Source organism: Acipenser ruthenus, chromosome 15 (genome assembly GCF_902713425.1).
Source record: "Acipenser ruthenus chromosome 15, fAciRut3.2 maternal haplotype, whole genome shotgun sequence".
NCBI classification, from domain to species: Eukaryota; Metazoa; Chordata; class Actinopteri; order Acipenseriformes; family Acipenseridae; genus Acipenser; species Acipenser ruthenus.
Genome location: NC_081203.1, coordinates 5594182 through 5619958, shown reverse-complemented (window position 1 = coordinate 5619958; position 25777 = coordinate 5594182). Strand labels below are relative to the sequence as shown.

The 25777-nt window shown below is 38.4% G+C and overlaps 3 protein-coding genes, 2 long non-coding RNA genes and 4 other non-coding genes across 12 annotated transcripts; 1 reads left to right on the top strand and 8 right to left on the bottom strand.

Moving 5' to 3' along the window:
- Positions 1–597: 597 nt before the first annotated feature.
- On the bottom strand, positions 598–5009 carry LOC117422657 (uncharacterized). The gene is made up of 6 exons (XR_004547645.3): positions 4955–5009; positions 3589–3660; positions 3074–3141; positions 2488–2563; positions 1965–2026; positions 598–891 (listed from the first exon to the last, which is right to left on the bottom strand). It is a non-coding gene; the product is annotated as an uncharacterized LOC117422657 (long non-coding RNA).
- Positions 1772–1851, bottom strand: LOC117422744 (small nucleolar RNA SNORA17). Its single transcript, XR_004547666.3, has one exon. It is a non-coding gene; the product is annotated as a small nucleolar RNA SNORA17 (small nucleolar RNA).
- On the bottom strand, positions 2633–2766 carry LOC117422741 (small nucleolar RNA SNORA17). Its single transcript, XR_004547663.1, has one exon. It is a non-coding gene; the product is annotated as a small nucleolar RNA SNORA17 (small nucleolar RNA).
- Positions 3212–3343, bottom strand: LOC117422743 (small nucleolar RNA SNORA17). The gene has a single exon (XR_004547665.3). It is a non-coding gene; the product is annotated as a small nucleolar RNA SNORA17 (small nucleolar RNA).
- On the bottom strand, positions 3817–3950 carry LOC117974033 (small nucleolar RNA SNORA17). The gene has a single exon (XR_004664205.2). It is a non-coding gene; the product is annotated as a small nucleolar RNA SNORA17 (small nucleolar RNA).
- Positions 5010–6186: 1177 nt separating the features above from the next.
- Positions 6187–8829, bottom strand: LOC117422215 (small ribosomal subunit protein uS2m-like). Its single transcript, XM_034036948.3, has 4 exons — positions 8707–8829; positions 8126–8239; positions 7794–7923; positions 6187–7424 (listed from the first exon to the last, which is right to left on the bottom strand). Exons 1-4 carry the CDS (start codon positions 8729–8731, stop codon positions 6887–6889), a joined length of 807 nt encoding a protein of 268 aa, XP_033892839.3. The 5' UTR covers positions 8732–8829; the 3' UTR covers positions 6187–6886.
- Positions 8830–9099: 270 nt separating this feature from the next.
- On the top strand, positions 9100–10892 carry LOC117396765 (piercer of microtubule wall 1 protein-like). Its single transcript, XM_034909009.2, has 3 exons — positions 9100–9371; positions 9555–9633; positions 10463–10892. Exons 1-3 carry the CDS (start codon positions 9235–9237, stop codon positions 10649–10651), a joined length of 405 nt encoding a protein of 134 aa, XP_034764900.2. The 5' UTR covers positions 9100–9234; the 3' UTR covers positions 10652–10892.
- Positions 10673–13967, bottom strand: LOC117396673 (uncharacterized). The gene is made up of 4 exons (XR_009307348.1): positions 13853–13967; positions 13108–13245; positions 12478–12545; positions 10673–12302 (listed from the first exon to the last, which is right to left on the bottom strand). It is a non-coding gene; the product is annotated as an uncharacterized LOC117396673 (long non-coding RNA).
- A 1857-nt stretch (positions 13968–15824) lies between these two features.
- On the bottom strand, positions 15825–24986 carry LOC131696563 (protein phosphatase 1 regulatory subunit 26-like). Of its 4 annotated transcripts, XM_058986993.1 has the most exons (3): positions 24751–24986; positions 24351–24496; positions 15825–21921 (listed from the first exon to the last, which is right to left on the bottom strand). In XM_058986993.1, the coding sequence occupies exon 3, from the start codon at positions 21863–21865 to the stop codon at positions 18413–18415; it is 3453 nt and encodes a 1150-aa protein (XP_058842976.1). In that variant the 5' UTR covers positions 21866–21921; positions 24351–24496; positions 24751–24986; the 3' UTR covers positions 15825–18412. The 4 variants fall into 4 exon arrangements, with proteins under 4 accessions (XP_058842976.1, XP_058842974.1, XP_058842977.1 ...); XM_058986991.1 differs by lacking the exon at positions 24351–24496; XM_058986994.1 differs by lacking the exon at positions 24351–24496 and having other exon boundaries at positions 24900–24983.
- Between the last annotated feature and the right edge of the window lie 791 nt (positions 24987–25777).

The following is a 25777-nucleotide window of genomic DNA, read 5'->3' as shown; positions in this document are numbered from 1 at the left end:
TTATATACTGCATTGCATAAGAAACAGTAATTAATATGACACTACAACAGTAACTCCAAATGGTGAATGTGCCTTTGGCATACTGGGTTTGAATGGTTCAATACTTTACCATCCCTGTATTAACTGAAAGGAGAAGGGGGGGGGGGGGGGGGAAAGGAAAGCCCTCCAGCTATGGTTGTTTATCTCTTCCCTCCCCCAGCTTAGTCATTACAGCAGTGAATGAAAGGTTATGGAAGTTAGGCTACTCAGAAAGAGACACATTATGTGTATGTATCTTATCAGACAACCTAATGCAAGAAATAATGGATAATATATAAAGGAATTAATACTATCAAAATCAGCTTCAATCAATATTTCACATGATAGATATATGGAGGAGAAAAAAACAAAACAAAGATTGTTCCACTAGCTAGGATTTGCTTACTCCACTCATCTTCCGCTTATAGTGCAGACAGTTTTTTTTTTTTTTTATACAATTTAAGCACCAATTGTCAAACAAGGGGCGAGCAAAGAAACTGTACAAAACATGCTACATTGAGTTTAAGTATTAACTTGACCTTTGCTGCATTCACTACTGGCATTTAAAAACAAAAATCCCCACACACATTTCATCTATAACCAATTTTTATTTCAAGTTGCTATAGAATCATACAAATGAAGCGGTGTTGCTTGTTAAACTAACGACCATGTCCCTGCATGGCTTCTTGAGAACACCACCAGAAGGTTATGCACCACAAGTCCCCAAACATCTTAAAACGGATTTGGATACTGCACTCCAGCTGTAGAAAAGCAGCAGCAAAAGATGAAGGGATTGCTTTGAAGTAGGGTTAGAAGATGCTACTGGAGAGCTTCCTTGGCAGGGTTATAGTTCAGGATACAGCTTCACTTCACCTACAAAACAAGAGAGACTTATTTGGAACCTACGTGGAAGCAATTTATAAACACATGCAGCGTCCAGCTCAAAGAATGTTCGGATAGTACAATACGTTCCCAGAGCTGAATATGCATTTAACCAGTAACAGCATGCAGGTATTCAATTACACCGAGCAGTGAAGAGCAAATGCAATGTATAAAACATGACCAGTATACATTTTAAACCCTCATGATGCTAGTTGTCTATTACTCAACATTTAAGTGTTTTGCCTACATGCATCTGCTCCTAGCCAGGATTTAATAGGATGTCAAACTCAGGACGCAGCAAGTTTGTGAATTACAATTGCACTGAAATTTGTCAAAGGCAAACTCCTCCACAGGTACAGCTGCCTCATGAAGCTTATCTTCATGAGGCAGCTGCTGCACAGGCCTGCTCTAGTCTGTGAGGCTAATGACCTCTCTACCCTCCTGCTAATGCACTCTTAAGGAGTAATTTGAAGGATTCTGTGTGATGGGAGGCTTGACATGCTACTATTCTTTCCTCATTCCCTGAAATGAGATTCCATGCTAACTTTTCAGCTCATAAATGTGCAGGCAAACCTTAGATGGGTTATTAATAAGCACTTAACACTTCATTTGTTGTAAAGTGTATTGGCAATTATGCAGATTTATTTACTGTGTATAGCAACTAGAACTAGGTCCCACTTTGTAGGAAGGACCAATAAAAAAAAGTCAGTACATAGAGACTAAAATATAAATTCAGCAAGGTACAGATACCTCAATGCACACGAAGCATTTTGGAACAGCATTCCAAATGTTGGGCACAATGTTACCAAGTCTATCCATGGTGGATTTAAACCCCCCCCCCCCCCCCCCGGAAGAGTTTAGTCTCATGCTCTATAAAAAGAGATTCCTGTTTGCCACCTACTGACACAAACACGACACCTGCAGTCGCACTGCAACACCTGTAGGGGCAGGAACAATACAAGCCCTGCATCCAGCACGCAACCTTCAAGAACTGCTAGTTAGCTAGTTAGTTAATGTGGGATTCTGCAAGGCAAGACTATCTTTGCCACAAGGATGCAACCTACCTTTATTTTCATAAAATCCTCAGGCTTCCCCCAGATTCAGTATTGCACATCTACATCAATCACTATAAAAAAAATAAAATAAAACTGGGTTACATATAGTTTAGCAACTCATATGGCTGGTTTCAAAGACCCTGGCTAGCACTTTAGGGAAGGTAGCCCTAGATTAGTGCTACTACTGTGTGAAACGAGCAATTAATCTTATAAAACTAAACGTGTGGAACAGACACCTTGTCTACACTGCACTAGGAAGCTGTACTACTCAGGGACAGGCAACTGTAGCTAGAAGATCAGGGCTTTATTCCAACCACGTTCTTTATTGATCAGAGCCAGCTACACCTATATCTAGACCCTGAGAGGAGTTACTTTATACCACTTAATCCTGGTGTAGAATGGCCCTCAAGGACCAGTTACCCATGCCTGCTCCATCAGGAACAGGACCTTGCAGCAGCATCTGTATTTTCTTGACCCTACTTCTTGAATTATCCTAAAATTTGCCACCATTTTAGAAGCAACACAATCTTACCTTTGCACTACAGGAGTCCGCACGTCATATTTCTTACCAAGAAACACGGCTTTAGGAAAGTTTAGGTTATCAGCCCCTATAAAAGACGACAAAGTCAGGGAGTTGAAGGCAAATAAAGTAAAATCTTTATTTTAATTATTTATATCTTGTCAGGCTATTAATCATTCAGAGCGCCCACTTTGTCAGGACACTGAATGTAGACAAAGCCTTATTCCTCTCTGCCGCCTACTGACACAAACACGACACCTGCAGTCGCGCAGCAACGCCTATAGGGGCAGGATCACAAAAAACAAATTGATTTAAGAATCTTGGTACACAGCAGAGAAATTCTTACTGGTGTTTCACATTCAGCAGGCCACAGGTCCCCTGTTTAACCTTGACTATTTTCACATCAACACCTCTGAATCACATTTATCCTGCTGCTGGATATCAACTACCAAGGGGTGAAACTCCAGTTTAGCACAACCTACAAGCTAAACAAAGCCTCTTAATTGCATTTTACTTTTTTTTGGTACTGGCATCTAGAACAGGCAGTGCATTTAAAAGAAACTAGGGACTAAGGGCATTTGATCAGGTCCAAGGTTACCTGTGCGCTGCAGGGTTTGTACTTCATGTTTTGGGATGCATGCTGGTCGAGGAGCTCAGTTTCCTTGCCTACAGGAGAAAAATAAATAGTATATGGAAAAGGACACATGTACTTTTAATAGCATTAACATGTGATTTAAGTGTCAGGCTAGTAATCATTCTGAACGCCCATTTTGTCAGGACGCAGAGTGTAGATAGCCTTGTTCTTGTACGCCACCCAATGACACAAACACGATACATGCAGCCGCGCTGCAACGCCTGTAGGGGCAGGTTCTGCTCACAGCAGAGCACTTTTGTAACACATGTCAGAAAGCAGATAACCAGTCTGCAGTAAGTGATGTGTGCATTTATATATTTAAAAAAAATCACAAGGGTCAGGTATGCAAGAATCAATGGACAGGTGCATATTAAACATCATGCAAAAACAATCAGGTTTAGGCACAAAATTCCTGCCAAAGCAGTACTGTTTATTCGTATTCAACTTCTATTGCAAACATGTCTCCAAACTCAGGTTACCTGTGTAGAGGACTTTCAACCCCATTCATGATCAGGAAAAGCACTGTTGATTGATGGTTTCAGCTCCCTTTCCTACAAATGAAAATATAGGGGAGGGGATGGGTTAAAAATAGTTTCCCCCATCACCAGTTTGGTAACCCTATTCAAGTTAAACAATGTGCAATATTCTGTGTCAGGCTAGTAATCATAGAGACATTTGAAAACAATAAAGTATAAGCCTTAATTTACATTGTCAGGCTAATAATCATCCAGAGAGCCCACTTTGTCAGGACACTGAATGTAGACAAAGCCTTATTCCTCTCTGCCGCCTACTGACACAAACACGACACCTGCAGTCGCGCAGCAACGCCTATAGGGGCAGAACTGTCCTACTGCAACATTTGTATGAGTCTTTGTGATGATGTTAGCCAGTGCACTAACGGCCCTCCATCTCAGACTACAATAATACCAAGGCTAAAAATAGTGTATCTTGGTTCAATCTAAATGGTGTATTAGAAGACTAGGAGTATCTATCAGTGCAGAAGGCTCCACATTTTCAATGACAATTACAGAACCAACTCTTAACAGATCCATATTTGATTACAGAGTAGACTCACTTCTGAATATTTACACTGAAATGGTTAAATTACAATAGTTGTTTTACAATCCCGGTGGGGGACACTGCTGCTGTACCCTTGAGCAAGGTACTTTACCTAGATTGCGCCAGTAAAACCCCAACTGTATAAATGGGTAATTGTTTGTAAAAATAATGCGATAGCTTGTAACAACTGTAAGTCGCCCTGGATAAGGGCGTCTACTAAGAAAAATAATAATTTCACAGTCCAAAGATTTGCAAGTCAGAGCGCCATCTGGCACGTGTTAATGGTACTGTTTGTTAGAGAGGCTTTGAATGCTCACCTTTAAAGCACGTGGAATTCTCACATTGCACTAAACACGCAGACAAAACTAAAAGGCAGTCCGTAGATATAGCGGAAGTAATTTAGTTATATTAATTATCTAAGACCACCCTAACTTCTGTCCACGAGGCTTTATTTATATTTATAAACACATTACTGTACTGTAAGTTTAGGCACGCCAAAGGAAACTTCGCTTATCAAGTACACACTGGTCAGTAAGTGTATGTTTTTAACAAGTTTGCAAAGTAACGTATAGCACGAGAAACTAAGGCCAGCAACAGCCTGGAAATCGTGCTGCGTAAATCACACTACAAATAGCGGGTTAAAAACAAACGGCAATGCGACATTACAGAGTGCAACCAAAAATAAATAAGCAAGTAATCGTTCAGTTTTCTATAATTTTCCATACAATGCTTGCAACCTAAATAACTTGTTTCCTTTCTACTTCGGCGACACGAACGCTTACATACCTCCATGTTTCTCCTTGGTTTCCACACTCTAGAGGCAGAAACGAGCCTGCGCGAGCTTTTTATATGCTGTGCTACGGCACCCTTAGTAGGACAAGCTGTATTTGACACTGAACGCGTAACACGGCGTCTTTTCAATGAATGTGTGAGAACTAAATGGGGACCCTCTTCTGCCTTTAGTTTTTCAAAACAAACTGTTAACTGTAATTGAACATTTAGTCAGTTGGACCTTTTATTTTTTATTTTAAATACAGCTCTTTCTTCATTTCATACTGACAGGTTGTACATATATATATATATATATATATATATATATATATATATATATATATATATATATAGGGGTACTTTGGGGTAGAACTGTATTACTATTCTGGCGTTGTGTGTAGTAGTTGCTAGTCTGTCTTTGTAGCCACAGCATCTTGAATGTTTCTGTGCCTATGCAGCAGTGTCGGCGGCTTAAGCAAGTACAGTATGATCCGCCAGTTTGAAATGTGTACGAAAAAGACATGACATGTATTTTACTTAAATATGTTTGATGTAATAAAAATGCATCTTTCTTTTTGACCAGGGGCTCCTTTATATATTTATATGACACTGAATTCCACATATCGGATGAGTAAAGAAGGGTTTATACAGGTATAATTTTAGGATTGAGATAATTTTAAATAAATAAATAAATAAATAAATAAATAAATGAACATCATTTAGATATTTTATTCAACATCAAGTCTACGGGAAGCCTATAACAGTAGTACAGTGTTTCATGTTAGATTTCAAAATGTCACAGGGGCCTGATTTTCAAAAGGGGCAAAATAAGAACTAGGTCACAAAGTGATTTCTAAAACCTGATTTGGGTCACTAAACATGTGGCTTTCAAAGGGTTGATATACAATGTCATGTATCCACCAGTTGAACCCTTAAAAATCTAAATAACTTGATTTAGCTACATAAATCAGGTTATAAAAAATCATTTTGCCTCTTTTGAAAAATCAGGCCTTTAGTTTCACTCAGCCCCTTTAATATTATAAAGAAGCTACAGTTACAGATAATCCATAACTCTAAAACAAATCTATGAGGTGTCTATCTCAACAGACTATGAGAGCTGTGTTGTGAATAATACAAGGCTGAACTGAAATCTGTCTAGTTAAGGCTTGGATGATTTTTGGATATTAAGACATACAGACATGTAGGGTTAGAAATGAACTAAGAAAGGGTTAATGTTCATGACGGAAACTGAATTGCCTTCATAGGAAAACAGATTTGGTCTGCGCAGCAAACAACCACATTTAAAATACAGAACAGGGGGTTTACGAAACGAGCCAAGTTGCAGTTTGACATGCAAGGTCAATGGGTAATGAGAGCATATCTGTGTGAAGGAGGTGCACTTTGGTTAAACTCAAGAACACGCGCCCTGCTTACAGGTATGGCAAGAGAAATCTGGTCAGTACACAAAACACATGTATAAAATCCTTTTTTTTATATTTTTTCTTAACAATAACGCATATAGAAATGCACACATACAGAACATGAAAATCTAAAGGTTTGGATCCAACACTATTTTCACTAATTGGGGCCCCACAGAAAGCAGTGGGCATACTTCCCTTGATAGGATCTTGAATATATAAGTGAACAAAATACAAGCAGAAAACTAAAGTTTCAAACGAAACCAAGAAGAGAACCAAGAATGGATGCCATCAGTGACTTACTCTTAATTTAATTGTGTTGGGGTGGGGCAGGTTTATTTCTTATTCATCAGGTTTCTGCTGACAACCAACAGTGGTTTGCATTGAGCTACTTTGCCCTAAATCAACAGTGCTCAAATTGTGATAATGCTATGCATATCTGACAGCCTTTCTTAAATGAAGCATTTTCACATTCTATACATCGGTTCACTGACAAGGATCCACATTAAAACAAGACCCCTATTTACAATCAATCATTCTGGCTCTTCAAGCCGTACAGGATTTCCATTTGCCTCCTCTTGTCCTTGGCTCTGTTGATGGTCATTCTGAACAGCTTGCAGTAGAGTTCCACAGCCGGGCCCGAGTCATCATTCCCCGGGACTGGGTAGGTGAGCAGGCTGGGGTTACAGTTCGAGTCCACGATGCCCACCGTGGGGATATTCATCTTGGCTGCGTCCCGGACAGCCACATGCTGCTGGAAGACGTTGTTGAGGGTGCTGAGGAAGACGATGAGGTCCGGCAGGCGCACGCCCTTACCATACTGGACGTTAGCATTGGTCAGCAGGCCGCCCTGCCAGTAGCGGCAGTGGGCGTACTCCCCGCAGTCTCTGGCCATGCTCTCGATCAGGTGGGTGAACTGACGGTTGCGGCTGACAAACAGGATGATGCCGCGGCGGTACGCCACATGAGCGGTGAAGTTGAGAGCCTGCTGCAGGTGCTCCATTGTCTGGTCCAGATCAAGGATGTCCTGTTCCAAACGGCAGCCGAAGAGATACTGCTCCATCAGCCTGCAAAGAAAAAAACGCTTTGAAAGTTCTGCTTTGCTGCACGGGCTAGAACAAAGTCTGCAAATCTACTTTATAACCCTTTGGATCAGTGACAAGGGAGGGAGGGGAGGGTGTCCTTATCATTTTTGGGGAATGTAAAGAAATAACCTGGTCTGATTTATGAAGAAGTAATGCACACATGTGGCTAAACTACAGAAGACACCAATATATTTTAAGGGAATTACAGTTCCACAATATGAGGTTATAATACACTGTGCTCTTCATAGTGTATACTATATTACAGCAGAGGATTTTCATACAGATTTATTGGGGTGCAATGCAAAAGGCTTTTCACTTTGGAGGATGGATGACTTAATGAGGACTTCTCACCGGTGTCTGCAGCCAATCTTGTGCCCCAGGTGCACTCTGGCATCAAAGAGATCCTTCAGGGAGAACAGCTCAGACAGACGGAAGAAGTCAGGGTGTTTGAGAGGCTCTGTTAGAATCTTGTCACTGCCAACTGCATGAAAATAACCAAATACAAATCATTTAATTTCATTCGAAATATATTTCATGCATTTTTAGACACAGGTGTGTTGGTTTGTCTGGCATAACAATCAATATAATAAATCAAGGTGATGCCACAACTAGGTATCAGTATTTGCTTTCAAAACAGCGTGACCAGATTTGCATTTATTTTGCGCATGATAAATTCTCTTTACCCGAGTTGTCTGGTTGATGGATCTGGGTCTGGGCTGCTGCAGTTCCATACAGCCGGCTGGTCATGCAGCGAACACCGGGCCACGCAGGAACGGCTAATCCCAGCCTAGGAAGTGCTAGAATTCATGAAAACAGAGTTATTAAAATTATCTTTACTTTTTTTCTGTGAGGTACAATATCTTTTGAATATCTGAAACACAATACTAGTAGGAAGCACAATGACTCCGTAGTAGACTTCAGACAGGAGCATCCCGTATCCGACTTATTAATATTTGTATTTATATTTTAATTAAGCACCGTAGCTGAAACCCAATGATATCAGGAGCACAGACAGATAAACATTTTGTTGTGTTATTGTTACTAATCACTCTATTTATTTGTACTGTGTTTGTATATCATGTGAGCTTAAGCCTACACGTCGTTATGACTGCTTGAGTTTCACTTAATTTTAGGACATCTTGCAGTCTTCGTATAAAAGGTCTTTGAAAATAGTATGTAAATGAGCCAAACCCTAACCTGTTAATATTTTTTAAAAGAAGATATATATATATATATATATATATATATATATATATAAACTCACCTTTCTTCAACAATCCCACAGCCATGCCTGTATCTCCTGGAGGTCAAAGTGAAATTTCAACAAACTTTATTTATAAAATCGTCCAGAATTAACTATAGCACCACAACGCCTCCTGTTGGTTTTTTTAAAAATAAATACCTATATTTTGAAGTAACAGCTTCGGTGGATTTCTTCTTTCTCGGTCAATTTACTACTACTACTACTACTACTACTACTACTACTACTACTACTACTACTACTACTACTATTATTATTATTATTATTATTATTATTATTATTATTATTAACAACACACAGTTCAATTTTAGAAACGCCCCACGTACTTCTGAAATTAAAATAAACCAATAAACACTCCTGTCAAGAAGGCGGTGCTAACGACGTTACCAAGTTTGCGTATCCTAGCAACTGAATGTTTGTTACATTGAAACACACTACTTAAGGACTACACGATTGTGTTTCATTTGAGAAAGAATCCTAGCTACATAATACAATATTGTTAAGTAATTTTCATTTTCAGGTCCAGAAAGAATGACAGAGCTAGGTTTGGAAAATACAGCGGCAACAGATCCCGGTGCTAACAAAGAATCGCTTACCAGCGATTTTTACAAAGTGAATCCTAATTTACCCAGAAGATTTGAACACCCGGACTGGTTTAAAGCATACAGGTAGGTTAACCAAAGACAATTCTTGCAGCGTCTACGTGCTGCAAGTTTTGTGTTTTGTTGTCCAGCTCATTGATGATTTTCTAACTGTAATGAGAGTAAAGTAACGAGTGACTAGGGTTATTTTGTTGAAACACTCATATTGTAAAATATACTAACATTTTGAAACTGAAAAATCTGTTTCAGAGAACAGCCACCCCATCCACTATACAGGACCACAAATCAAACCTATGGGAGCAAAAAACCAACTGTACACGAAATGCCTGTAAGATGATTCTGTTTATTTCAACGTGTTCTATGTGATCTTAGTTTAACCTACTTGAGGTTTTGCACGCTGTACCGTCACTTTACTCAGTATTGGTTACCTATAGTGACCCTTGTTTCATACCATCCCCTACTAATAGTCAAGGAGCTATTATCTTTACTTGAGATCCCTACATTGTGAATGGTTCAAAATCCACTGGGACAATGGCTTTCAGCTGTTATGCTCCTTATTTGTAGATCCTAGTTACTATTACAAATGAAACATACTTTAAGACCCACTTTTTTTAAAACATGATTTTAAGTACCGGTAATTGATTTTCTCTAAAATTATCCCTAAGATGTTTGGACATAAATGGCGCTGTAGGTTGAAAAAATAAAAATAAATAAATATCCAAATGCTCTTAAAAGGTTACAAACACTGATTAAATGTTTTCTGAAATATATAAAATCGGCATCTTTCATGTTTTAGCCTACATGAGCAAGAGTAGATCTGATAGGCTTTGACTGTAGGCTCAGTTGGCAGAGTTGGTTCTGTATACAGGGCTGCACAAATTCAGCTGTTGTAACATGAGGAAGTCTCAAAAGTCAATAGGTGACTGGAGAACCGACTTTGTTGCTAAAGTTCCACGCCCAAGATCCCTGAAAGAACTACAGACAATACCATTGAGGAACAGTAACACAATACTCCATATAAGACATTCTAGAATCATCATGCTAAATTTTAATTTGTGTTGTTTGTTGTTGACTTCCACTATAAATGTGAATGCCAGGCAAGTATGCTGCATCTACATACGTATACCTTATTAACAAATGCTTTTTTTCCTTTTCAGATAAATTTTTTTGCAAACAGTCGGCAGTTTTCTGAATACAACGGGAAATGTGGAATGTATAGAAATAATGGCTTCAACACGCACATCGAGAAGAGCTTTGTCAACGGATCAGACAACCTGATTACATTCCAGGACAGACTTAACTTTCATAAATCTTATAATATGAGTGGGCCATCTCACACTGGATAGAAAGGAAAATACCTCAGCTATAAAAAAGTGCAAACTTAATTTATTTATAGTACTGCCTTGTTTCTGCTGAACACAATACAACAACACGTCAGTTCTAGATCAATACAATTCTGAATAGTAGTAAATATTATTTCAACTGTTAACTTTTATAACAGGACAAAGGAAACAGTGCACAATATTGTAGAATTCTTGAAGTCTGTGTTAAACAAATGTTATACAAATCTGATACAATAAAACTGATTTGAATAAAAACTTGATAAAACAACAATGCATGTAAACATTTTGTAACAGAATGACCCCAAATGAGAACTTGTTTTGTTTCCACAGACACAGAAACATGAAATAACAAGCTTTGCTCAGTTATTCTTTTTATACATAGTGACGCGCATGTCTCTGAATAATTATTTTAATCAGTATTAACATTAAATTCACATTAATTACTTTAGAAAAAAAAATGCAAAGAAAACTTACAGAAAGCAAACACAGCCTGATGCACAGTTTGAAGCAGGGCAGTTCCCCGGGTGCCATTCTAATCTGATCTTAATTCTGCATTGCTTTCCAATTAAACAACCCCTGACATTTTGTTGAGCTTGGGTGGAACAAAAATCTACAGGAATGGCCCACCTGGGTTACAGATGGTTAGACTGCCCTGATTGAAGCATTTCTATATACAAAACAAGAGTTGGAATGAAACTGCATTGTACTGAAACGTACACTTGAGATAGAAAAAAAACAAAACATTTTCCATTCTCTAAACAATAGGTATCAGACGGGTTCAAGGTCAGTAAAAAAAAAAGTCTAATTTGATTTATGTTAATCATTGGTGTAGAAATCACCTCGTCTCTGTGACTAAACAGACACCAACAGAACGTACTGCTTGATTAAGAGCAGTGGAGAAACAGGTCCTCTCGCTATCCGCATTGTCTGGTTAGCATGGGCAGCTGTAGTGTCAGCTTTCTCACACTAATGTACAATATTGGCAACTTCCCTACCCTGAATGGACCACCCTTTTTGGTTTAGGTTCATTCCCTCTGACCCCTGACAAAAGATGACCATTAACACCAATTGTGATGTTCACTTTGTAATCAAGAAACTTGACAAAAAGAGTTAAGAACATAGCGCCCTTAAAAGTGTATTTAGTAAGGTTTTAATAGCGATTCCTACCCTTTATTTTATCCCTTCCACTGTCTCTCTTTTTGTTTTTATTTTTTTTTCCTCTGAAACGAGTAGCTTATTTATTTGTATTACCAATGGTTATTAACCACATTCTTATTGGTGATATTTGAAAAAAGGTATTTATTAAGAGGTTTAGCAGGTTGGTTATCTTAACCACTGACATTGATAAGTAAAGGTGTGTTTTAAATGCGCTGCTAAACAATAAGTTCACTGTATGTGTTTTGGATGCATCATTTCAGAGATGCATTTTTTAATACAAATAAAACGCTCTTGCTCTTACCAAAAATAACTATTGTAACTGAAATGCTTTCACTGAGTCAAATGCAAAATGTTATCATCTAGCTGTTAGCTTTTGGTTATTTTAGTTCACAGATGGGTTTCAATAAAGATCAAGGTCCAAAGCACATATTCTTCCACCTTTTTCCATTCCTTTTTCTTATCTTCTTTTCCATGGAGTTTCATCTGAGGACAACATCTAACCAGACACAAAAGAATAAATAAAAAAAGATAAAAGTAGCAGTCATTGCTATTTACCATATACAGACTGTCAACGCATGGAACAACTTTCCAAAACAGCCAGATCATCACTGATAAAGACACTATAGGTATACTGTGTTTTTCCTTTCTGGTAGTCCAGGTTAAAGCTTTACCTTGGAAATTACGGATGAAACTGCAGTTGTCTCTTAATTTTATTTCTTCCCTTTTGTTTTTTCTGCACCTTCAGCAAGAAAAAAAAAAGACCATGGCACCATTTACAGACAAGTCATATTTGCCAGGCAGCTGAATTAATTCCTATACATAAATTAAATGCAAAGTATTGTGTCAGAATGGGGGGAGGAAAGAGGAAAATGTAGTCCAGGGGTTTGAAATGACTACATCCCCCAGAATACCTTGAGGGCTAATTGGCTTTTGAGCCAATAATGAGGCGCACCTGGTTCCAATAGAGATGTGTATAAAACCAGGTCTGAAATGTTAACAGGGTTTGTGCAGCATGTGAAGAGATGTGTGTGTGGTCAGACAGAAAAGTAAGGTATTGTGTGAAAAGTGTATGATTTAACTGGCAAATGGCTTAGCTGTCTGCTTCTATAGTTAGAGTTTTGTGTAAGTTTTGTTTAAACCTTTTATTTGTTAATAAAAGTGTGCAGGAAAGCGCTGAACTACAGTTTCTGTGTCTTGGTCAACTATTTAAAGGGTGCAAACCAGCCTTGGCTGGGGGCTATATCACAGTAGATACAAGTATACAGTTGAAACAATTTGTTAATATAAAAAATGGCTGCAACCTTTGTATATGGAGTCCCTCTAGCTGTGTTCTTCTTTTTGTAGAACGTCTGCACATCTATTAAGAATTTGTTCTTGACAATATTCAGCAGTTTGGTTGTCGTGTTTTGAAAGGCACATTGCACCTTTGACCCTTGAGACTGCAAGAGGAAAAAATGACACATGCAGGATCTAAAAATAAGCATGCAGCTCTTCTGAATAACCACATAGGCAGTAGGGACAGTACTAAGCGTGCAAGATGTTAAATTGTTCTGCTGGGATACATGGCTATCCTTCAATAATCACTTCCTTCAGGGGGCTTTGTGCTGAAATCTACAGTGAATTCTGTTCTCTAGAATAGCCCATTTCTATTGACAATTTTATTGAAAAAGCAACACAGCGAAAATGTGATAAATCTTGAAAGCAGAATCTCCTGCCATCTATCACTCTTACCCACCCTGACAAACTAACTTTCAGGGAGATGTAGCTTTTATATAATACCAGTTATATATCTGGGATTCCATCTGTACAAAAAACAACACATTAAGCAATCATGAGAGACACACATGTGTGAGCTACATATGAGAAGCATTTCTATGTTTTGTAACATATTTACATTTATAAAATGAAGGGAAATCTCAAAATGGTTTCTTGTTAACATACTGTACCTCAAGCTTTGTTTCTGAAGGTAGAAGTCTTAATTTTTTAATGACAGCCTTGTATTGTAAGCTCCCCTTGCATAAATATTTTATTTCCCTTTGCTACTACCTGACTGCCTTTGCTCCATATCTGTCTCTTTAAAGCAGCAAGTTCCAAATGCTTCTCAACTCGACCCATAACAATGTACGGGCTTAACATCAATCCTGGGTCTATGGAAGACGACAGGGACCTGCACAAACAGAAGAAAATCCAGCCAGCAAGAAATTAAAAATGGGAAATGAATTTAGCAAATCTAAACAGTGTCAAAGGTATTTGTGGCAGGGTGGTGAAATTTGGTTTGTGGCACCATGGTACCACAAGAAGTCAATACCAGTTAGCACAGGTGGATACAGCAGACCCCATCACATCATGTAGTTCCCGTGAAATGGCACAGTACAGACTTGCCACAGTGATGAGATGCTTTTTGGTGCCCCTGTGAGCTTGTACCAGATGCGTCACACCAGGATGTCTTCTCCAGTATGGAATTTACTCTCATTTTTGCAATGACACCCCAGTAATAACATGTAAGCTCTCCTAATCACACTGTGTAAGTTTAACTTGGATTTGTCTCGTTTCAGAATACATACAGAAGTTCATTATGAAATTGTTAATAGGGACCTTACCATTAACTCTTTTGATTTTACATTTTGCTGAACTAACCCTCCCCAACTTACCTTTTCTTTCTGTCATTCACTTGCCAGTCAAGTTAAAAAAAAGAAAAAAGAAACTGTGACCAGCTGTCAGAGAATTCATAGGGGTTATACACGTATTCTTTATAAATGTTTAACCAAATGATATGGATTAAATTAAACCCCAGGAGTCCAAGTTCTGTTAAACCTAATTTCTTTTGCTAAGATTCCCAATGTCCAGATGGACATTTACCCAATGCACCCTGCTCCCAACCAGGGTTATAGTTCTATACCATATGGCCAGTTTCATTCCCTTAAAAATGTACGACACTGTCACAACTGTACTATGTTATAGTTATGGTGATTCCAAACATTTGTATTCAACCCAGGCTGTGGACATATTCTGGCTTCTGAGGGAATATCAAAGTGACATTCGATCCTGCATGTACATTTATTTTTAAATCTTTTTATTAGGATTAGTCCACAATGAGAAAGTTGTGGTCAGAGCTGAAGGCTGGTAACCAAAAGATTCTGAAGCTATAGTTAGCTGCCACAATACTGAGGCCTCATTGAAATGACCTATTACCAGGGAAATAGGTCCTGAAATGACCTAAAATCAGGAAAAGTGAAGGTTCCTGTGCAGTATAGAATTGATTTTAAGATTTTGCTGTTATCTTACAAGGCCCTGAATGGATTAGCACCTAGTTATTTGCAGGAGTATCTTCCAAACCACACTCTGAGATCACAGGATGCAGGGCTGCTGGTTATTCCTAGGGTCAACAAAAGCAGTATGGGAGGCAGGGCTTTTTCTTGTAAAGCTCCTAAATTATGGCCTGCATTTGTCAGGGAAGCTGGGACCGTTACAGTTTTCAAGTCATGACTAAAAACACACTTTTATAAAATGGCTTTCTTATCTTAGTGGGTTTTAATGTAACTTTAAAATTCCTGCTTTTGTATTATGTCTATACTGTTATTTAAATCTGTTATTTAAATGGTCTGACTGTGACAGTTGTATGTGTGACATACTATACAAATGTATTGTGGTTTGTTCTTTTTTCTGCTATCTTACTGTACAGTGCTTTGCGATACTTTTGTCTAAAAAGCACTATACAAATGCAATAAATAAATATTAAGATGTAAAATTGGTCAAGATGCTGCATTCCAGTTGAGTAATCATGTGAAAAATTGTTAATGTGGCATTGGATGATTTTATACATTCTTTGTATCCAAACAACAACTTTACCATAAAATTCCTTTCAGGTCACATCATATGTAAAGCTAACAGGATAATTGGTCAACATGGCTGGAAAGAGGGACCAAGGCATAAAAACTAAACAGTAAATTTGGTATAAAATCAGACCAATGTATTATTTTTATTATTATTAAAAAAAAAAAAAAGTTTGGAATCGAGGTATAGTTGAAATTCAATCTTTATTACATAGCTGCTCAAATTTGAACATCCTCTCCATGTACAGCAAAAAAAGGGAGAAGCCGTTCTTCAAAATATGTATGAAAACTGGCAATGCACAGCAAAGTCAGTAAAGTCTTCTTTATTTATATGAACAAAAATAAATAACATAGTTTTCACATTAGAAATTCAAAGGGACTTTGCCAAAGACAAGAAAGAAAAGGACAACGTTAAACAGGGTTTAACTACTTCCTTCTTATGTCGGATATCTTGACTTTCTAAACTTCTCATTTTAACAGTGCATCTAAAACTAAACCATCTCTTTTTTTTCTAAAAACAAAACAAAAATCAGACTCTTTAGTTGACTACAGCACAATCTTCATTTATAAACACACTTCAGTGATGGAGTTCTAACAAGATATTTGAAGAAATGGCCAAAATAACAAGTGTGACCAGCAACAACAGTGGCTAACATATCTTGGGTGTGCTGATTTGTAAACAGTTGGGAAGTTTTCAGCCAAGCACTTAAATAAACGTGGTGTTGACTCATACTGCTAGAAAATAAGCTGCTTTAGATATTACAGTATTACACAGGGAACATGAAAGACTGGTATTGTATTTATTTTCTTTGTGATGTAATTTAGGCGAATATAACTGCTGAAACTAAGAAATGTTTTTATGGCGAGAATGTGATTGCTGTACTTCAGAAAATGGCTTCCATCTCTGAATAAACTCATCTAAAGGCCACATAGGGAAGTACAGAGGGAATTTCAGGGGACAGTTGAATTCATTGTAAAAATACACATAATCCCTATCAACCAATCCGAGCAGTACTTATCAAATCGGTTTACAATCCCATAAGAAATAATGAGGTTTGAGTTTCTCATCTTCAAAGTAAAATTAACTAGACCGGACATCAGTTCTTGTTCAGCTGTTGTCTGTCCTAGTGTAATTGTCTGCTCTAAAGACTGTCTAAGAAAAAAATGTACTTTATACAAGAATGAGCATCTTTTAAATCAACAGTACAGAACCTTTGGGACCAAGTTGAAAGAATTTTAAAACCATTTGTTTCAATCAGCAGCAGGCCAAGTTCAAACCAAATGCAAATGAGGACATGCAGAAATGGGCCGCTCCAACTGCATTATAACAATATATTAAAAAAGCATCTGAAATCGCCTTGTTTAATGCCTGGCATTACTGGTGCAATGTAACAGAAGTTAAGTGTGTCTACCAAGAACAAAAAGCAATAACAGCACTGAACTAAGAAACTAAGAAAAACAAAGAAAATGTCTTCCTCTTATGAAATAAACAAAGCAGATTTCAGTTCTCTTAAAATCAGGAAATTACATCTGTCATGAATTGCTTCCAAAATATTTGTTAGCGCATTTAACTAACTGACAAAGAAAAAGCAGAGTATCATTTAATTTATGACAGCAATTATGTTGTGCTAAAGCTGCCAAACACATTAACAGTATCTATGCCAGGGTTTGTTTGTTTGTTATTATTTGGTTTTTAAAACTGAATTCCAACTTAACTGCTCCGAGTTTTAATCCTAAAGAAAAGGTTTCCAATCGCTGTGCAATAAAATCTATCCCACTCCTGTCCAAGTATTGCTGATTGATATGATGGAGTACAAACCATATTTCCTAAAGTAAATCAAATCCTCACCTGGAAACACTAAAATGGAGCAGGAATATACAACAGTGCCATACAGCAGAAAAACAAAACATATTTTGCACGAGATTTAGGAATCCCTTTTTCATTTTATAGTAGCATGGTTTATGCTGAATGCAAGTTAGTAAAAAATATGGAACACACACTTTAATATAAATGATGTAGAATATCAGTTTTACTATATACGTCCTCCCCTTTGTATGACAACTATATTAGTTTTAGAATCTATTCATCATTTCTCATCATAATCTTAATGCATTGATCATAATTTTTATGCATGTGGGTTTAGTAAACACCAGATCACCAATAAAATACCATTAATAGTGTATTAAAGAAGGGTTCGTATTTAAACTGTTTTGGAGAATGTATTATATTCATATTAATACTGACAATTTTAGATTATTTAAGATTACAAAACTAATGCATGCCATAAGAAACTGGGGACTGCGTGGTCTTACTGTAGGTCTGCAACGTTTATAAACCACAATGAAGGAGACCAGCTGTAAAGTACTGGTGTTTTCTATAGAGGTGTGCACCACCGACAGTTCTTTACAAACGAACAGAAACCCCTGCATGGAGTGCAGCTGCTTCCAAACCCTGCAGAGCAGCACAGCACATTACACGGTTGAAAAAAAATAAACAACTACTGGCTATATTGTTCTGCATACATTTCGCAACTGCAGTTGAATATAAAAAAGAAAAAACAAGACTTTTTTTTTTTTAATTCAACTTCATGAGAATTATTATTTTTAAATATCTTTTACAAAATAATGTACAAAAAAAGTTGTTTTTTTTTTTGCACTGTGCACTAGTATTCACTGTTTTGGAATCCCTTGCAACCTGTCAAACTACTGGAATTTATGTGGCACATTAAATCAATTACTAAACTCCAAAACAAAAAAAAGTTATAAGCTATACTCACAAAGTAGACTGCTCTCCATTCCCTTTTAATCTCTCCCTTGCATCTATCCCACTTTGGTCATCATCTGATTCAAGGCAAGTCTCTTCTAAGCCTACATCTCCTGCCTCTTGTTCTTCAGTGTTACACTCTCTAGCTTTCTTGTTGCTTTCTGAGCTGCAATGCCCTTTGTCTGTAAAATGGTCCTCACTGTCCTTGGCTCTTCCCTGCTTGGGTCTAGTGAACTGCACAGCGCTTACTGGTTGTTTCATCTCGGTGGACACTGTACTTTCCATGACTGAGCTTTGTAAACTAACATTGTCTGTCTCTCTTGTCTGTCTCTTTTCTGGGGACAACATATGCCCCACACTGGAGTGTTTTGAATAGACTGATTTCACATCTGCACTGGAAAACACTCTCTCGAGAGTTGCTACTTCTTCCCCCTTCTCACACCCCGAGTTTAAACTCTTGGCGCTAAAGTCATCATCAGCTGGGACGCTGAGTCTAACCTTATCTGACTGCCTGACTTTTCCTTGATGATTGCACGAAACCAAACTGGAATAGCTGGACATTTTCTGCTGTTGTCCCCCCTCAACATCACTAGAAATTACAGTTCTGATCTGGAATGTTTCTTCTGTAACGGATGCCTGTGTTTCCTGGCAAGCCTGTGAATTGGAGTTCAGATCCACACCCTTCAAATCTGCAATGTTGTTTTCTGCAGTGGTGGGGCTTGATAGTACAAGACCCCTCTGCTCGGCTGAAGTACTCCCCAAACTGTCTCCCATGCTTTTCTGAGAGCTCTTTTTCTCAAAGCTGTGTCTATGCAGGGCCTCATCCCCATTTTTTACCCGGTGACTAACAGTTGCATTTTTGCCTAAAGCCACAGTGACTTGTGGTCTCTTTTCAGTTGACCGCACAATTAATTCCTGGGAATCTGTAGCACTAATTTGTTCAGACTCACTGCCAGGCTGTAGTTGGTTGCTCTGTCCACTGTGAAGCCCAACACTTGCTGAGATTCCAATCTGCTGAGCATGCTGAGCTTCCAACTTTATTTCCCTCGCCTCATTGGATATTCTGCTGCAGGTTTCTTTCTGTTCCTCTTTATGCTTGCTGCCCACTGCAGATGCCTTTGCCTTCTCAGCCAAAAACTTCCTGATTTCTAGCTCAATGCTATCATCACTATCCACTGAACTGGTATCTTCAGCAATGCGCTCTATGTGCCCAGTTACCCTATGATCCTTGCCAGTTACAGGGCTGTCAAGAGTGCTTTGCCCTTTTGATTCAGGAACATGCTTGGGCTGATCAGAAGCATTAGACTTCTTCTCTTTTTTAAAATTACTCCTTCTAAATTTCAGATTTAGATTCCTACTGCTACTTTTTGAAATGTAGCTTTTGGGAATGCTTTGGTTAGCACCTGCTGGAAGCTCGGCGACAGATTTGTGCTTTACAGTCTCTAGGCTGTCAACTGGATACATTTCTACACCTCCAAAGCTTACACGTTTCTTACATTTCAGCTTTGAATCTTTAGTCTTCTTTTTTACTTTCCGCTTTGTTTTTAGAAGTTCCTTGATAGCAGCATCCAGGTCTTCATCGCTGTCCAGTGAGCTGCTCTTATCGCCAGTTTGTTCCCTTTCTGTGTCCTCAAACTGCAAGGATTCCTTCCCAAGCTGCCCAGCAGTGCCTGAACTATTGACCTCCATTGGTTTACCCGAGTTATACTGATGGTCCACATCACCTTCTTTGCTAGGCATATCAGGCGCTTCGTTGAACTCTGCAGATGTACTTGTGGTCTGAAGAGTGGCACCGCCGCTTCCATCAGTCGCTGCAACAGGCTCTAATTGCTGTTGTTCTTTTATGTGGTTTTCTTGTGGCACACCTTCTCGTGCGACACTTTCCACATCTTTCAGTTTTCTTTTACGTGACAGAGAGAGGCTTAGTTTCTTTGTTCGGGAAGGGGGAATCTTCTGCTGCAGTGCACAAGTGCTTTCCTCTTTTTGTACAAGGCTGCCAGTGCTGGCTGGCTGACTGTTCATTTGCGCCTTAAGTGCCAGGAAATTACGGATCTCCTGTTCTATGCCGTCGTCACTGTCCACTGAACTGCTGTCACTGTTCTCTGAGCAATAAGGCACATCTCCCGAGGGAAGCGGACTGGTGTTTGTGCAAGCTTTTGTAACAATTACACTTGGTTGAATTGTGGTTGGCAGCACTGCTTTGGAAATGTCCAATATAGCTTCAGCGCACATCAGTTCAGCAGATGTATTTCCCTTCAGAGGAAATGTCGGCTCAAATCTGACCGTCTCAGGTGAAGGAGAAACATTTCCTCTGACTTCCTCCGTGTCCAGGTCTTTGCTTATGTTGTGGGTTGAAACTGCAGGTTTGGAGTCACTCCGTTTCTTTTTCCTGCTCAATATCTTTTGATGCTTAACTATGTGAGCACCTTGAGCTGCACACAAATCCAAACTGGGCTGGGTTTGTGTTGATCCTGAGAACTTGAATACGTCTCCCTCTTTCTCTTTCTGTTTCTCCAGCTGGTAACGCTGAATAGCTTCTTCAATTCCATCATCGCTGCTGGAATCTGACAAGTTATCATCCACTTTGCAAAAGATTTGAAAATTATCACTGGGATCTCTTGTAGTTTGAGTGGTAACAGTATTGCTAGATACAAAGGTTCTGTTGATAGCGTTTTTTTTAAAGTGCAAACGAACTTCAGCTGATGATTTCTCACTTTTAACAGGAGGCGGTGTGGATTTTGGCTTTTTGGAGATGTGCGTTTCCCCTGCATGTTCCTTCTTTTTAGTCAAAAAGCGTTTGATTTCTTCCTGAATACTTTGGTCAAAAGAATCATCACTGCTTGCACTGGAAGATGAGACACACCTTAGTCTCTTACTGGTATTTAATCTTAGGGGATCTCTTGGTTCCTCCTTCTTTTTAGCAGTGTTAACTGGAAGAACGGCACTTTCAATTTTCTTAGGAGCACGGCCCCTAATAACCACTTTGTCACATGGGGCATTATTTTGAATGGACTGGGCTCTGTAATCATTTTTCTTTTTTAAATATTCTTGAATGGCCTCTTCTATGTCTCTATCCACAGAGTCATCACTATCAGAATCTTGAGCCAGAGACTCATATTCTGCTGCGTCCGAATTAGAAAGCAGGACTGGCTTGGCGTCCTCCATTGCTTTCTTCTCAATCACCTCTTGTGTTTCACGACTTGTTGGCCCATCAGAGCATTTCGCTCTGGCATGATTTCCCTGCATGCTGTCGTTGTAGTCATTGTTCATATCAATAGAGGATTGAGTGCTTCTCAGGCTTTCTATGATCATCTGGACCTTATCTGGGATCGGTGTGTCAGTGGTTGATAAGTCACTTTCAGAGTCAGTGAAGCATATAGGAAGGCTAAAGGTTCCGATTGGCCCGTACGGCCTCCATTCTGTCTGCAGTGCAACCACACGTGGAACATTCTTCAGGAACATTCTAACAGACGGTGAAGTGTGGACATGTGGACGCTAGGTTCACTTCTACTTACATTCTGGAAGGAAAAAACAAAAAACAGCGAATGAAACATTTGGGAAAATAGAATTGCTTACAGACAACCTAGCAAAAATGAAAAAAAGACATTAACAGTTTGAGCCTGCTAAAATTCCTCACTAAACTGCTTAAGCTGTGTTTAACATATATATAGTGCTGGGACGAACACAGGATTTTCATGTTTGGATATTCGCTCATTGCGATGGACTGGCGTCCCATCCAGGGTGTAGTCCCATCTTGTGCCCCTATGTCTGCCGGGTTAGGCTCACCACGACCCTCTATAGGATTAAGCGGTTACAGATAATGGATGGATGGATGGATATTCGCTCATAATTTATACAAACATTTGTTCGGATATTCGTTCGTCTTCAAAAAGTAATAAAAAAGACATTATATTGCTCAGAACGCAGGCAGAGACAGCATAGCAGCAGGGGCAGGGGGGCGTGGCCCCTGTGTGTGTGTGCCTTTATTTTACAGCAAGTCGTTACAATATGTGACATGTTAAAGTAGAAAAATATCCCAGGAGAAAAGAATACATTGTGTAGGCCTTACTTTACCCCAGTGAATTAACTACAAAACAAAAGATGCCAAATAGTAGTTCAAGTTAAACGTTGTTTTGTTTATTCCCAAAATAAATAGTACATAAAGTTGACACTGCATTTTATTTATTTTATACTTTTTTTCACAGTAAACAGTGGCCATCGACATGTTTTCATAAAGTCATAACATGAGGTTTACTTGTGGCTTTTTGCAGCTGAACAAGCAAACAAAAACTGAAATGTAATTTTAAACACTTCAAATAAAACAAAACATGGAAATGGTGTTGTAAAACGAAGGGGGGAAAAATCGTGTATATTACATTGTACATAACAAAGTCGCAACAAAAAATATATAATATGTATAAAAACCACTACACAACATTTCCAGCAAGTTGGGCACTGTTTAAGCAAGGCATTTCAGAATGACGTGATTGCCTTTTTCTGTGCCATGAGATTCTGACTCGCTCTAAAGCAGCACAACGCCTTTTTGACTCAGATGGCATTCCATAGAGATCACTATGCGTGCGCACGCATAATTTGATTTGTTTACTTTTTGCTGTCTATAGGCTCAAGTGCTCCTGTTTTTTTTTTAATTTGATATATACTAAATCAAGTGGCGCACAACTTCTGGTCAGGCGGTAAATACGTGCAAGATATTTGTCATTTCTAGCAAACACGAACATCTGATTTTTGTATCCGAATACATGTCAAAAATATTTGTATATTCTGTCCCATCACTAATATATATATATTTACTATCCAACTTTGCCTCATTATTTTGATTGACTCATATATTAAATGTGAACTGCAGACCAAGCTCATAGTGGAAAATTAAATGCCTCTCTGCAAGACTATTGTTACCTCCAGGGTGCCTGCGGCTTCTGGCATTATAGCCCCACTGTCTGTAACAATAAAATAACTGGGGCCCCTGGACTCGATGTTTGAGGACTGTACTACAAGACTGCGGAACATGCAAGAGCAGGGCCACATGCACTCCAATGTTATGTCTGCCCTGTATCCAAATAAAATGAAAATTACTCTCCCTGCCACACCCCCGTGTATCTGCCTTTGTGAACAACTGTACAGTTTATACTAAAATGTCATGCTAATAGACACTAACCCTTAAATGACTATTTAGTATCATATATCCTTGTATTTGAAAGTGATTACTCCCCCCCCCACTCCCCCCACTTGGGATAAATTACACATTAGTGTGGCTTCAGAATATGAGTCAGGAGACAATGCAACTTTGCACTCAACAAGCGCTAACACACCTAAAAACAACCCTGTACTTACAGCTATTACAACGCACCGACCATGGAACTAGAAAGCAACCGATTCATGCATGACCACAGTGTGTCTTCATTAGTGTGTGTGCTACTAATATAACGACTCCATGAGTAATATGCATTCACTGCCACAGTGAAATTTTGTTGCACGGTCTTCTGCAACATAGCAGGTGTGCAGGGCGGTCTCGACAGCGCTGCAGAGTGACCTCAGGACGAAGGGTTTTTCTTGTTTATGTTGTCTAAGATATCCCGCCATCGCACGCCGGAAATAAACATACACTGTAGAACATGTATTCATGTAAACAATGTAACAACTTACTATTGCCCATCATCTTCAAATTAACTTTGATTCTTTTGAATTAATGAAGCCGGCAATCGAATTAACAGTTGACAAATAAAACAAAGCCATTAGTTGTTATATTCTCAAACAGACACACACACAAAAACACATTTTTAATTAAAAAGAAATTTCAATATAAATCTCTGACATGGACAAAGTGTTAATTATTAATATTATTGTTGGAGTTATATTAAATGTTAACGCAAATTACTAACAAGACATTTTGACGTCACCCTCCTTGCCTTCAAAAACATCGTCCTACCATGTCATCGTCGCACCGGGATGTCCCCGTATCTTTGTAGCGGCTTGGACTGCACTGATGCCCGGTGAGGAGCGCTAAGAGACACCGCAGTTGAAACAGCTCCAATCACCATCCGGCCACCATAAAATTGTTCTTTATTTTTACGCCTAAAATCCCCAACCACATTGTTTTCAGATATTTATGAAGCAAACGATTTGTCATTTAAAAAATCCAGTAATTAAAAGTCCCCTTCACAACTAAACTCACGATGTAACTAAGAAATAAATACACTTGCGGGCCTCCCCAATTCTCTTAAAACCGGCTAATAATTTACATCATAGAGGAAAAAAACGCTTTTTGGGCAACAACACTATAACTCGTGTTAATAAAGTGTAACGTATTACAAACGGAGTAGTCTTACCTGATTACAGTCGACTTCCTCTCGTTTAATAGAGTTTTTTTTTTCTTTTTTTTTCTTTGTTTATAATTTCCAGTGATTATAATTGTCCACACGACTCGTGTACGCGCATTGACTGCCCGACACAAAACACCCCCAGCCAGCCCACTAACCTTCAGACGCGCAGTTAAAGGAACAGTCTACACATATTCCTCAGGCTGTGTACATCGTGGAGCCAGCATACAGTCGACATCAGGGTTGATTCAAATCTCCCACGATCATAATTAGTAAACACTGTTCAAAACAGGTGTTTCAGTTATGAATGACTGGTAATTGTTATGTGCAACAAATTAACAACTAATCTTATTGTAAATGACTATCTCTATACACTGATAAAATAAATTATATATACAATTACACTCCAATTAATACAAGAGATCATTATAATAAATCCAACGTCAGCATAGTGTTATTGCATGCCCCTAGTGGAATCATTTTTAAAACTACAAAGTTTATACTGTAATGAAAAATAAATACGATAATACCTTGCTAAAAAACATAGATCAAATACCAGCCCATTTACGAATTGTGTATATAATATATTGGAGAATGTATTGTAATGCTCTATTGAATACGTTACATGCTTAATAATTATACTACTAATACTACTACTACTAATAAATACAATTGCATTTTAGATAGTATTGGTATCCATGCAATTCTTTATCCCTGAAAAAAACGATTTAGATGCATTTGAATTATTATTATTAGCCTATTATTATTTTTATTATTATATATTTTTTTTAGCTCAACAGAGTAAACGAGTCATTATACTAAAAAAAAAAAAAAAAAAAAAAAGGCCTAAAGGAAAATTCATGTAATTTAAGAGTAAATGGAAAATATTAAATAGTACAGCTTATAATAAGGAATATCCTGATTAGTGTACTGAAATAGTTTAGGAAATCATGCCCAATGATTGAATACTCCATGCTTCTGGCAACAAAGCACTAATAACCAGGAACAGTAGATGTCCATTAGCCTTAAGAATGGC

Coding starts and splice junctions, on each gene's coding strand:
- LOC117422215 (XM_034036948.3), bottom strand. CDS start 8,731: ATGGCTGTGGGATTGTTGAAGAAAG. Junction 8,240..8,706: donor TGTGGGATTGTTGAAGAAAG/GTGAGTTTATAT, acceptor CATGAATTCTAG/CACTTCCTAGGCTGGGATTA. Junction 7,924..8,125: donor CCATCAACCAGACAACTCGG/GTAAAGAGAATT, acceptor ATTTTCATGCAG/TTGGCAGTGACAAGATTCTA.
- LOC117396765 (XM_034909009.2), top strand. CDS start 9,235: ATGACAGAGCTAGGTTTGGAAAATACAGCGGCAACAGATCCCGGTGCT. Junction 9,372..9,554: donor GACTGGTTTAAAGCATACAG/GTAGGTTAACCA, acceptor AATCTGTTTCAG/AGAACAGCCACCCCATCCAC. Junction 9,634..10,462: donor CAACTGTACACGAAATGCCT/GTAAGATGATTC, acceptor TTTCCTTTTCAG/ATAAATTTTTTTGCAAACAG.
- LOC131696563 (XM_058986993.1), bottom strand. CDS start 21,865: ATGTTCCTGAAGAATGTTCCACGTGTGGTTGCACTGCAGACAGAATGG.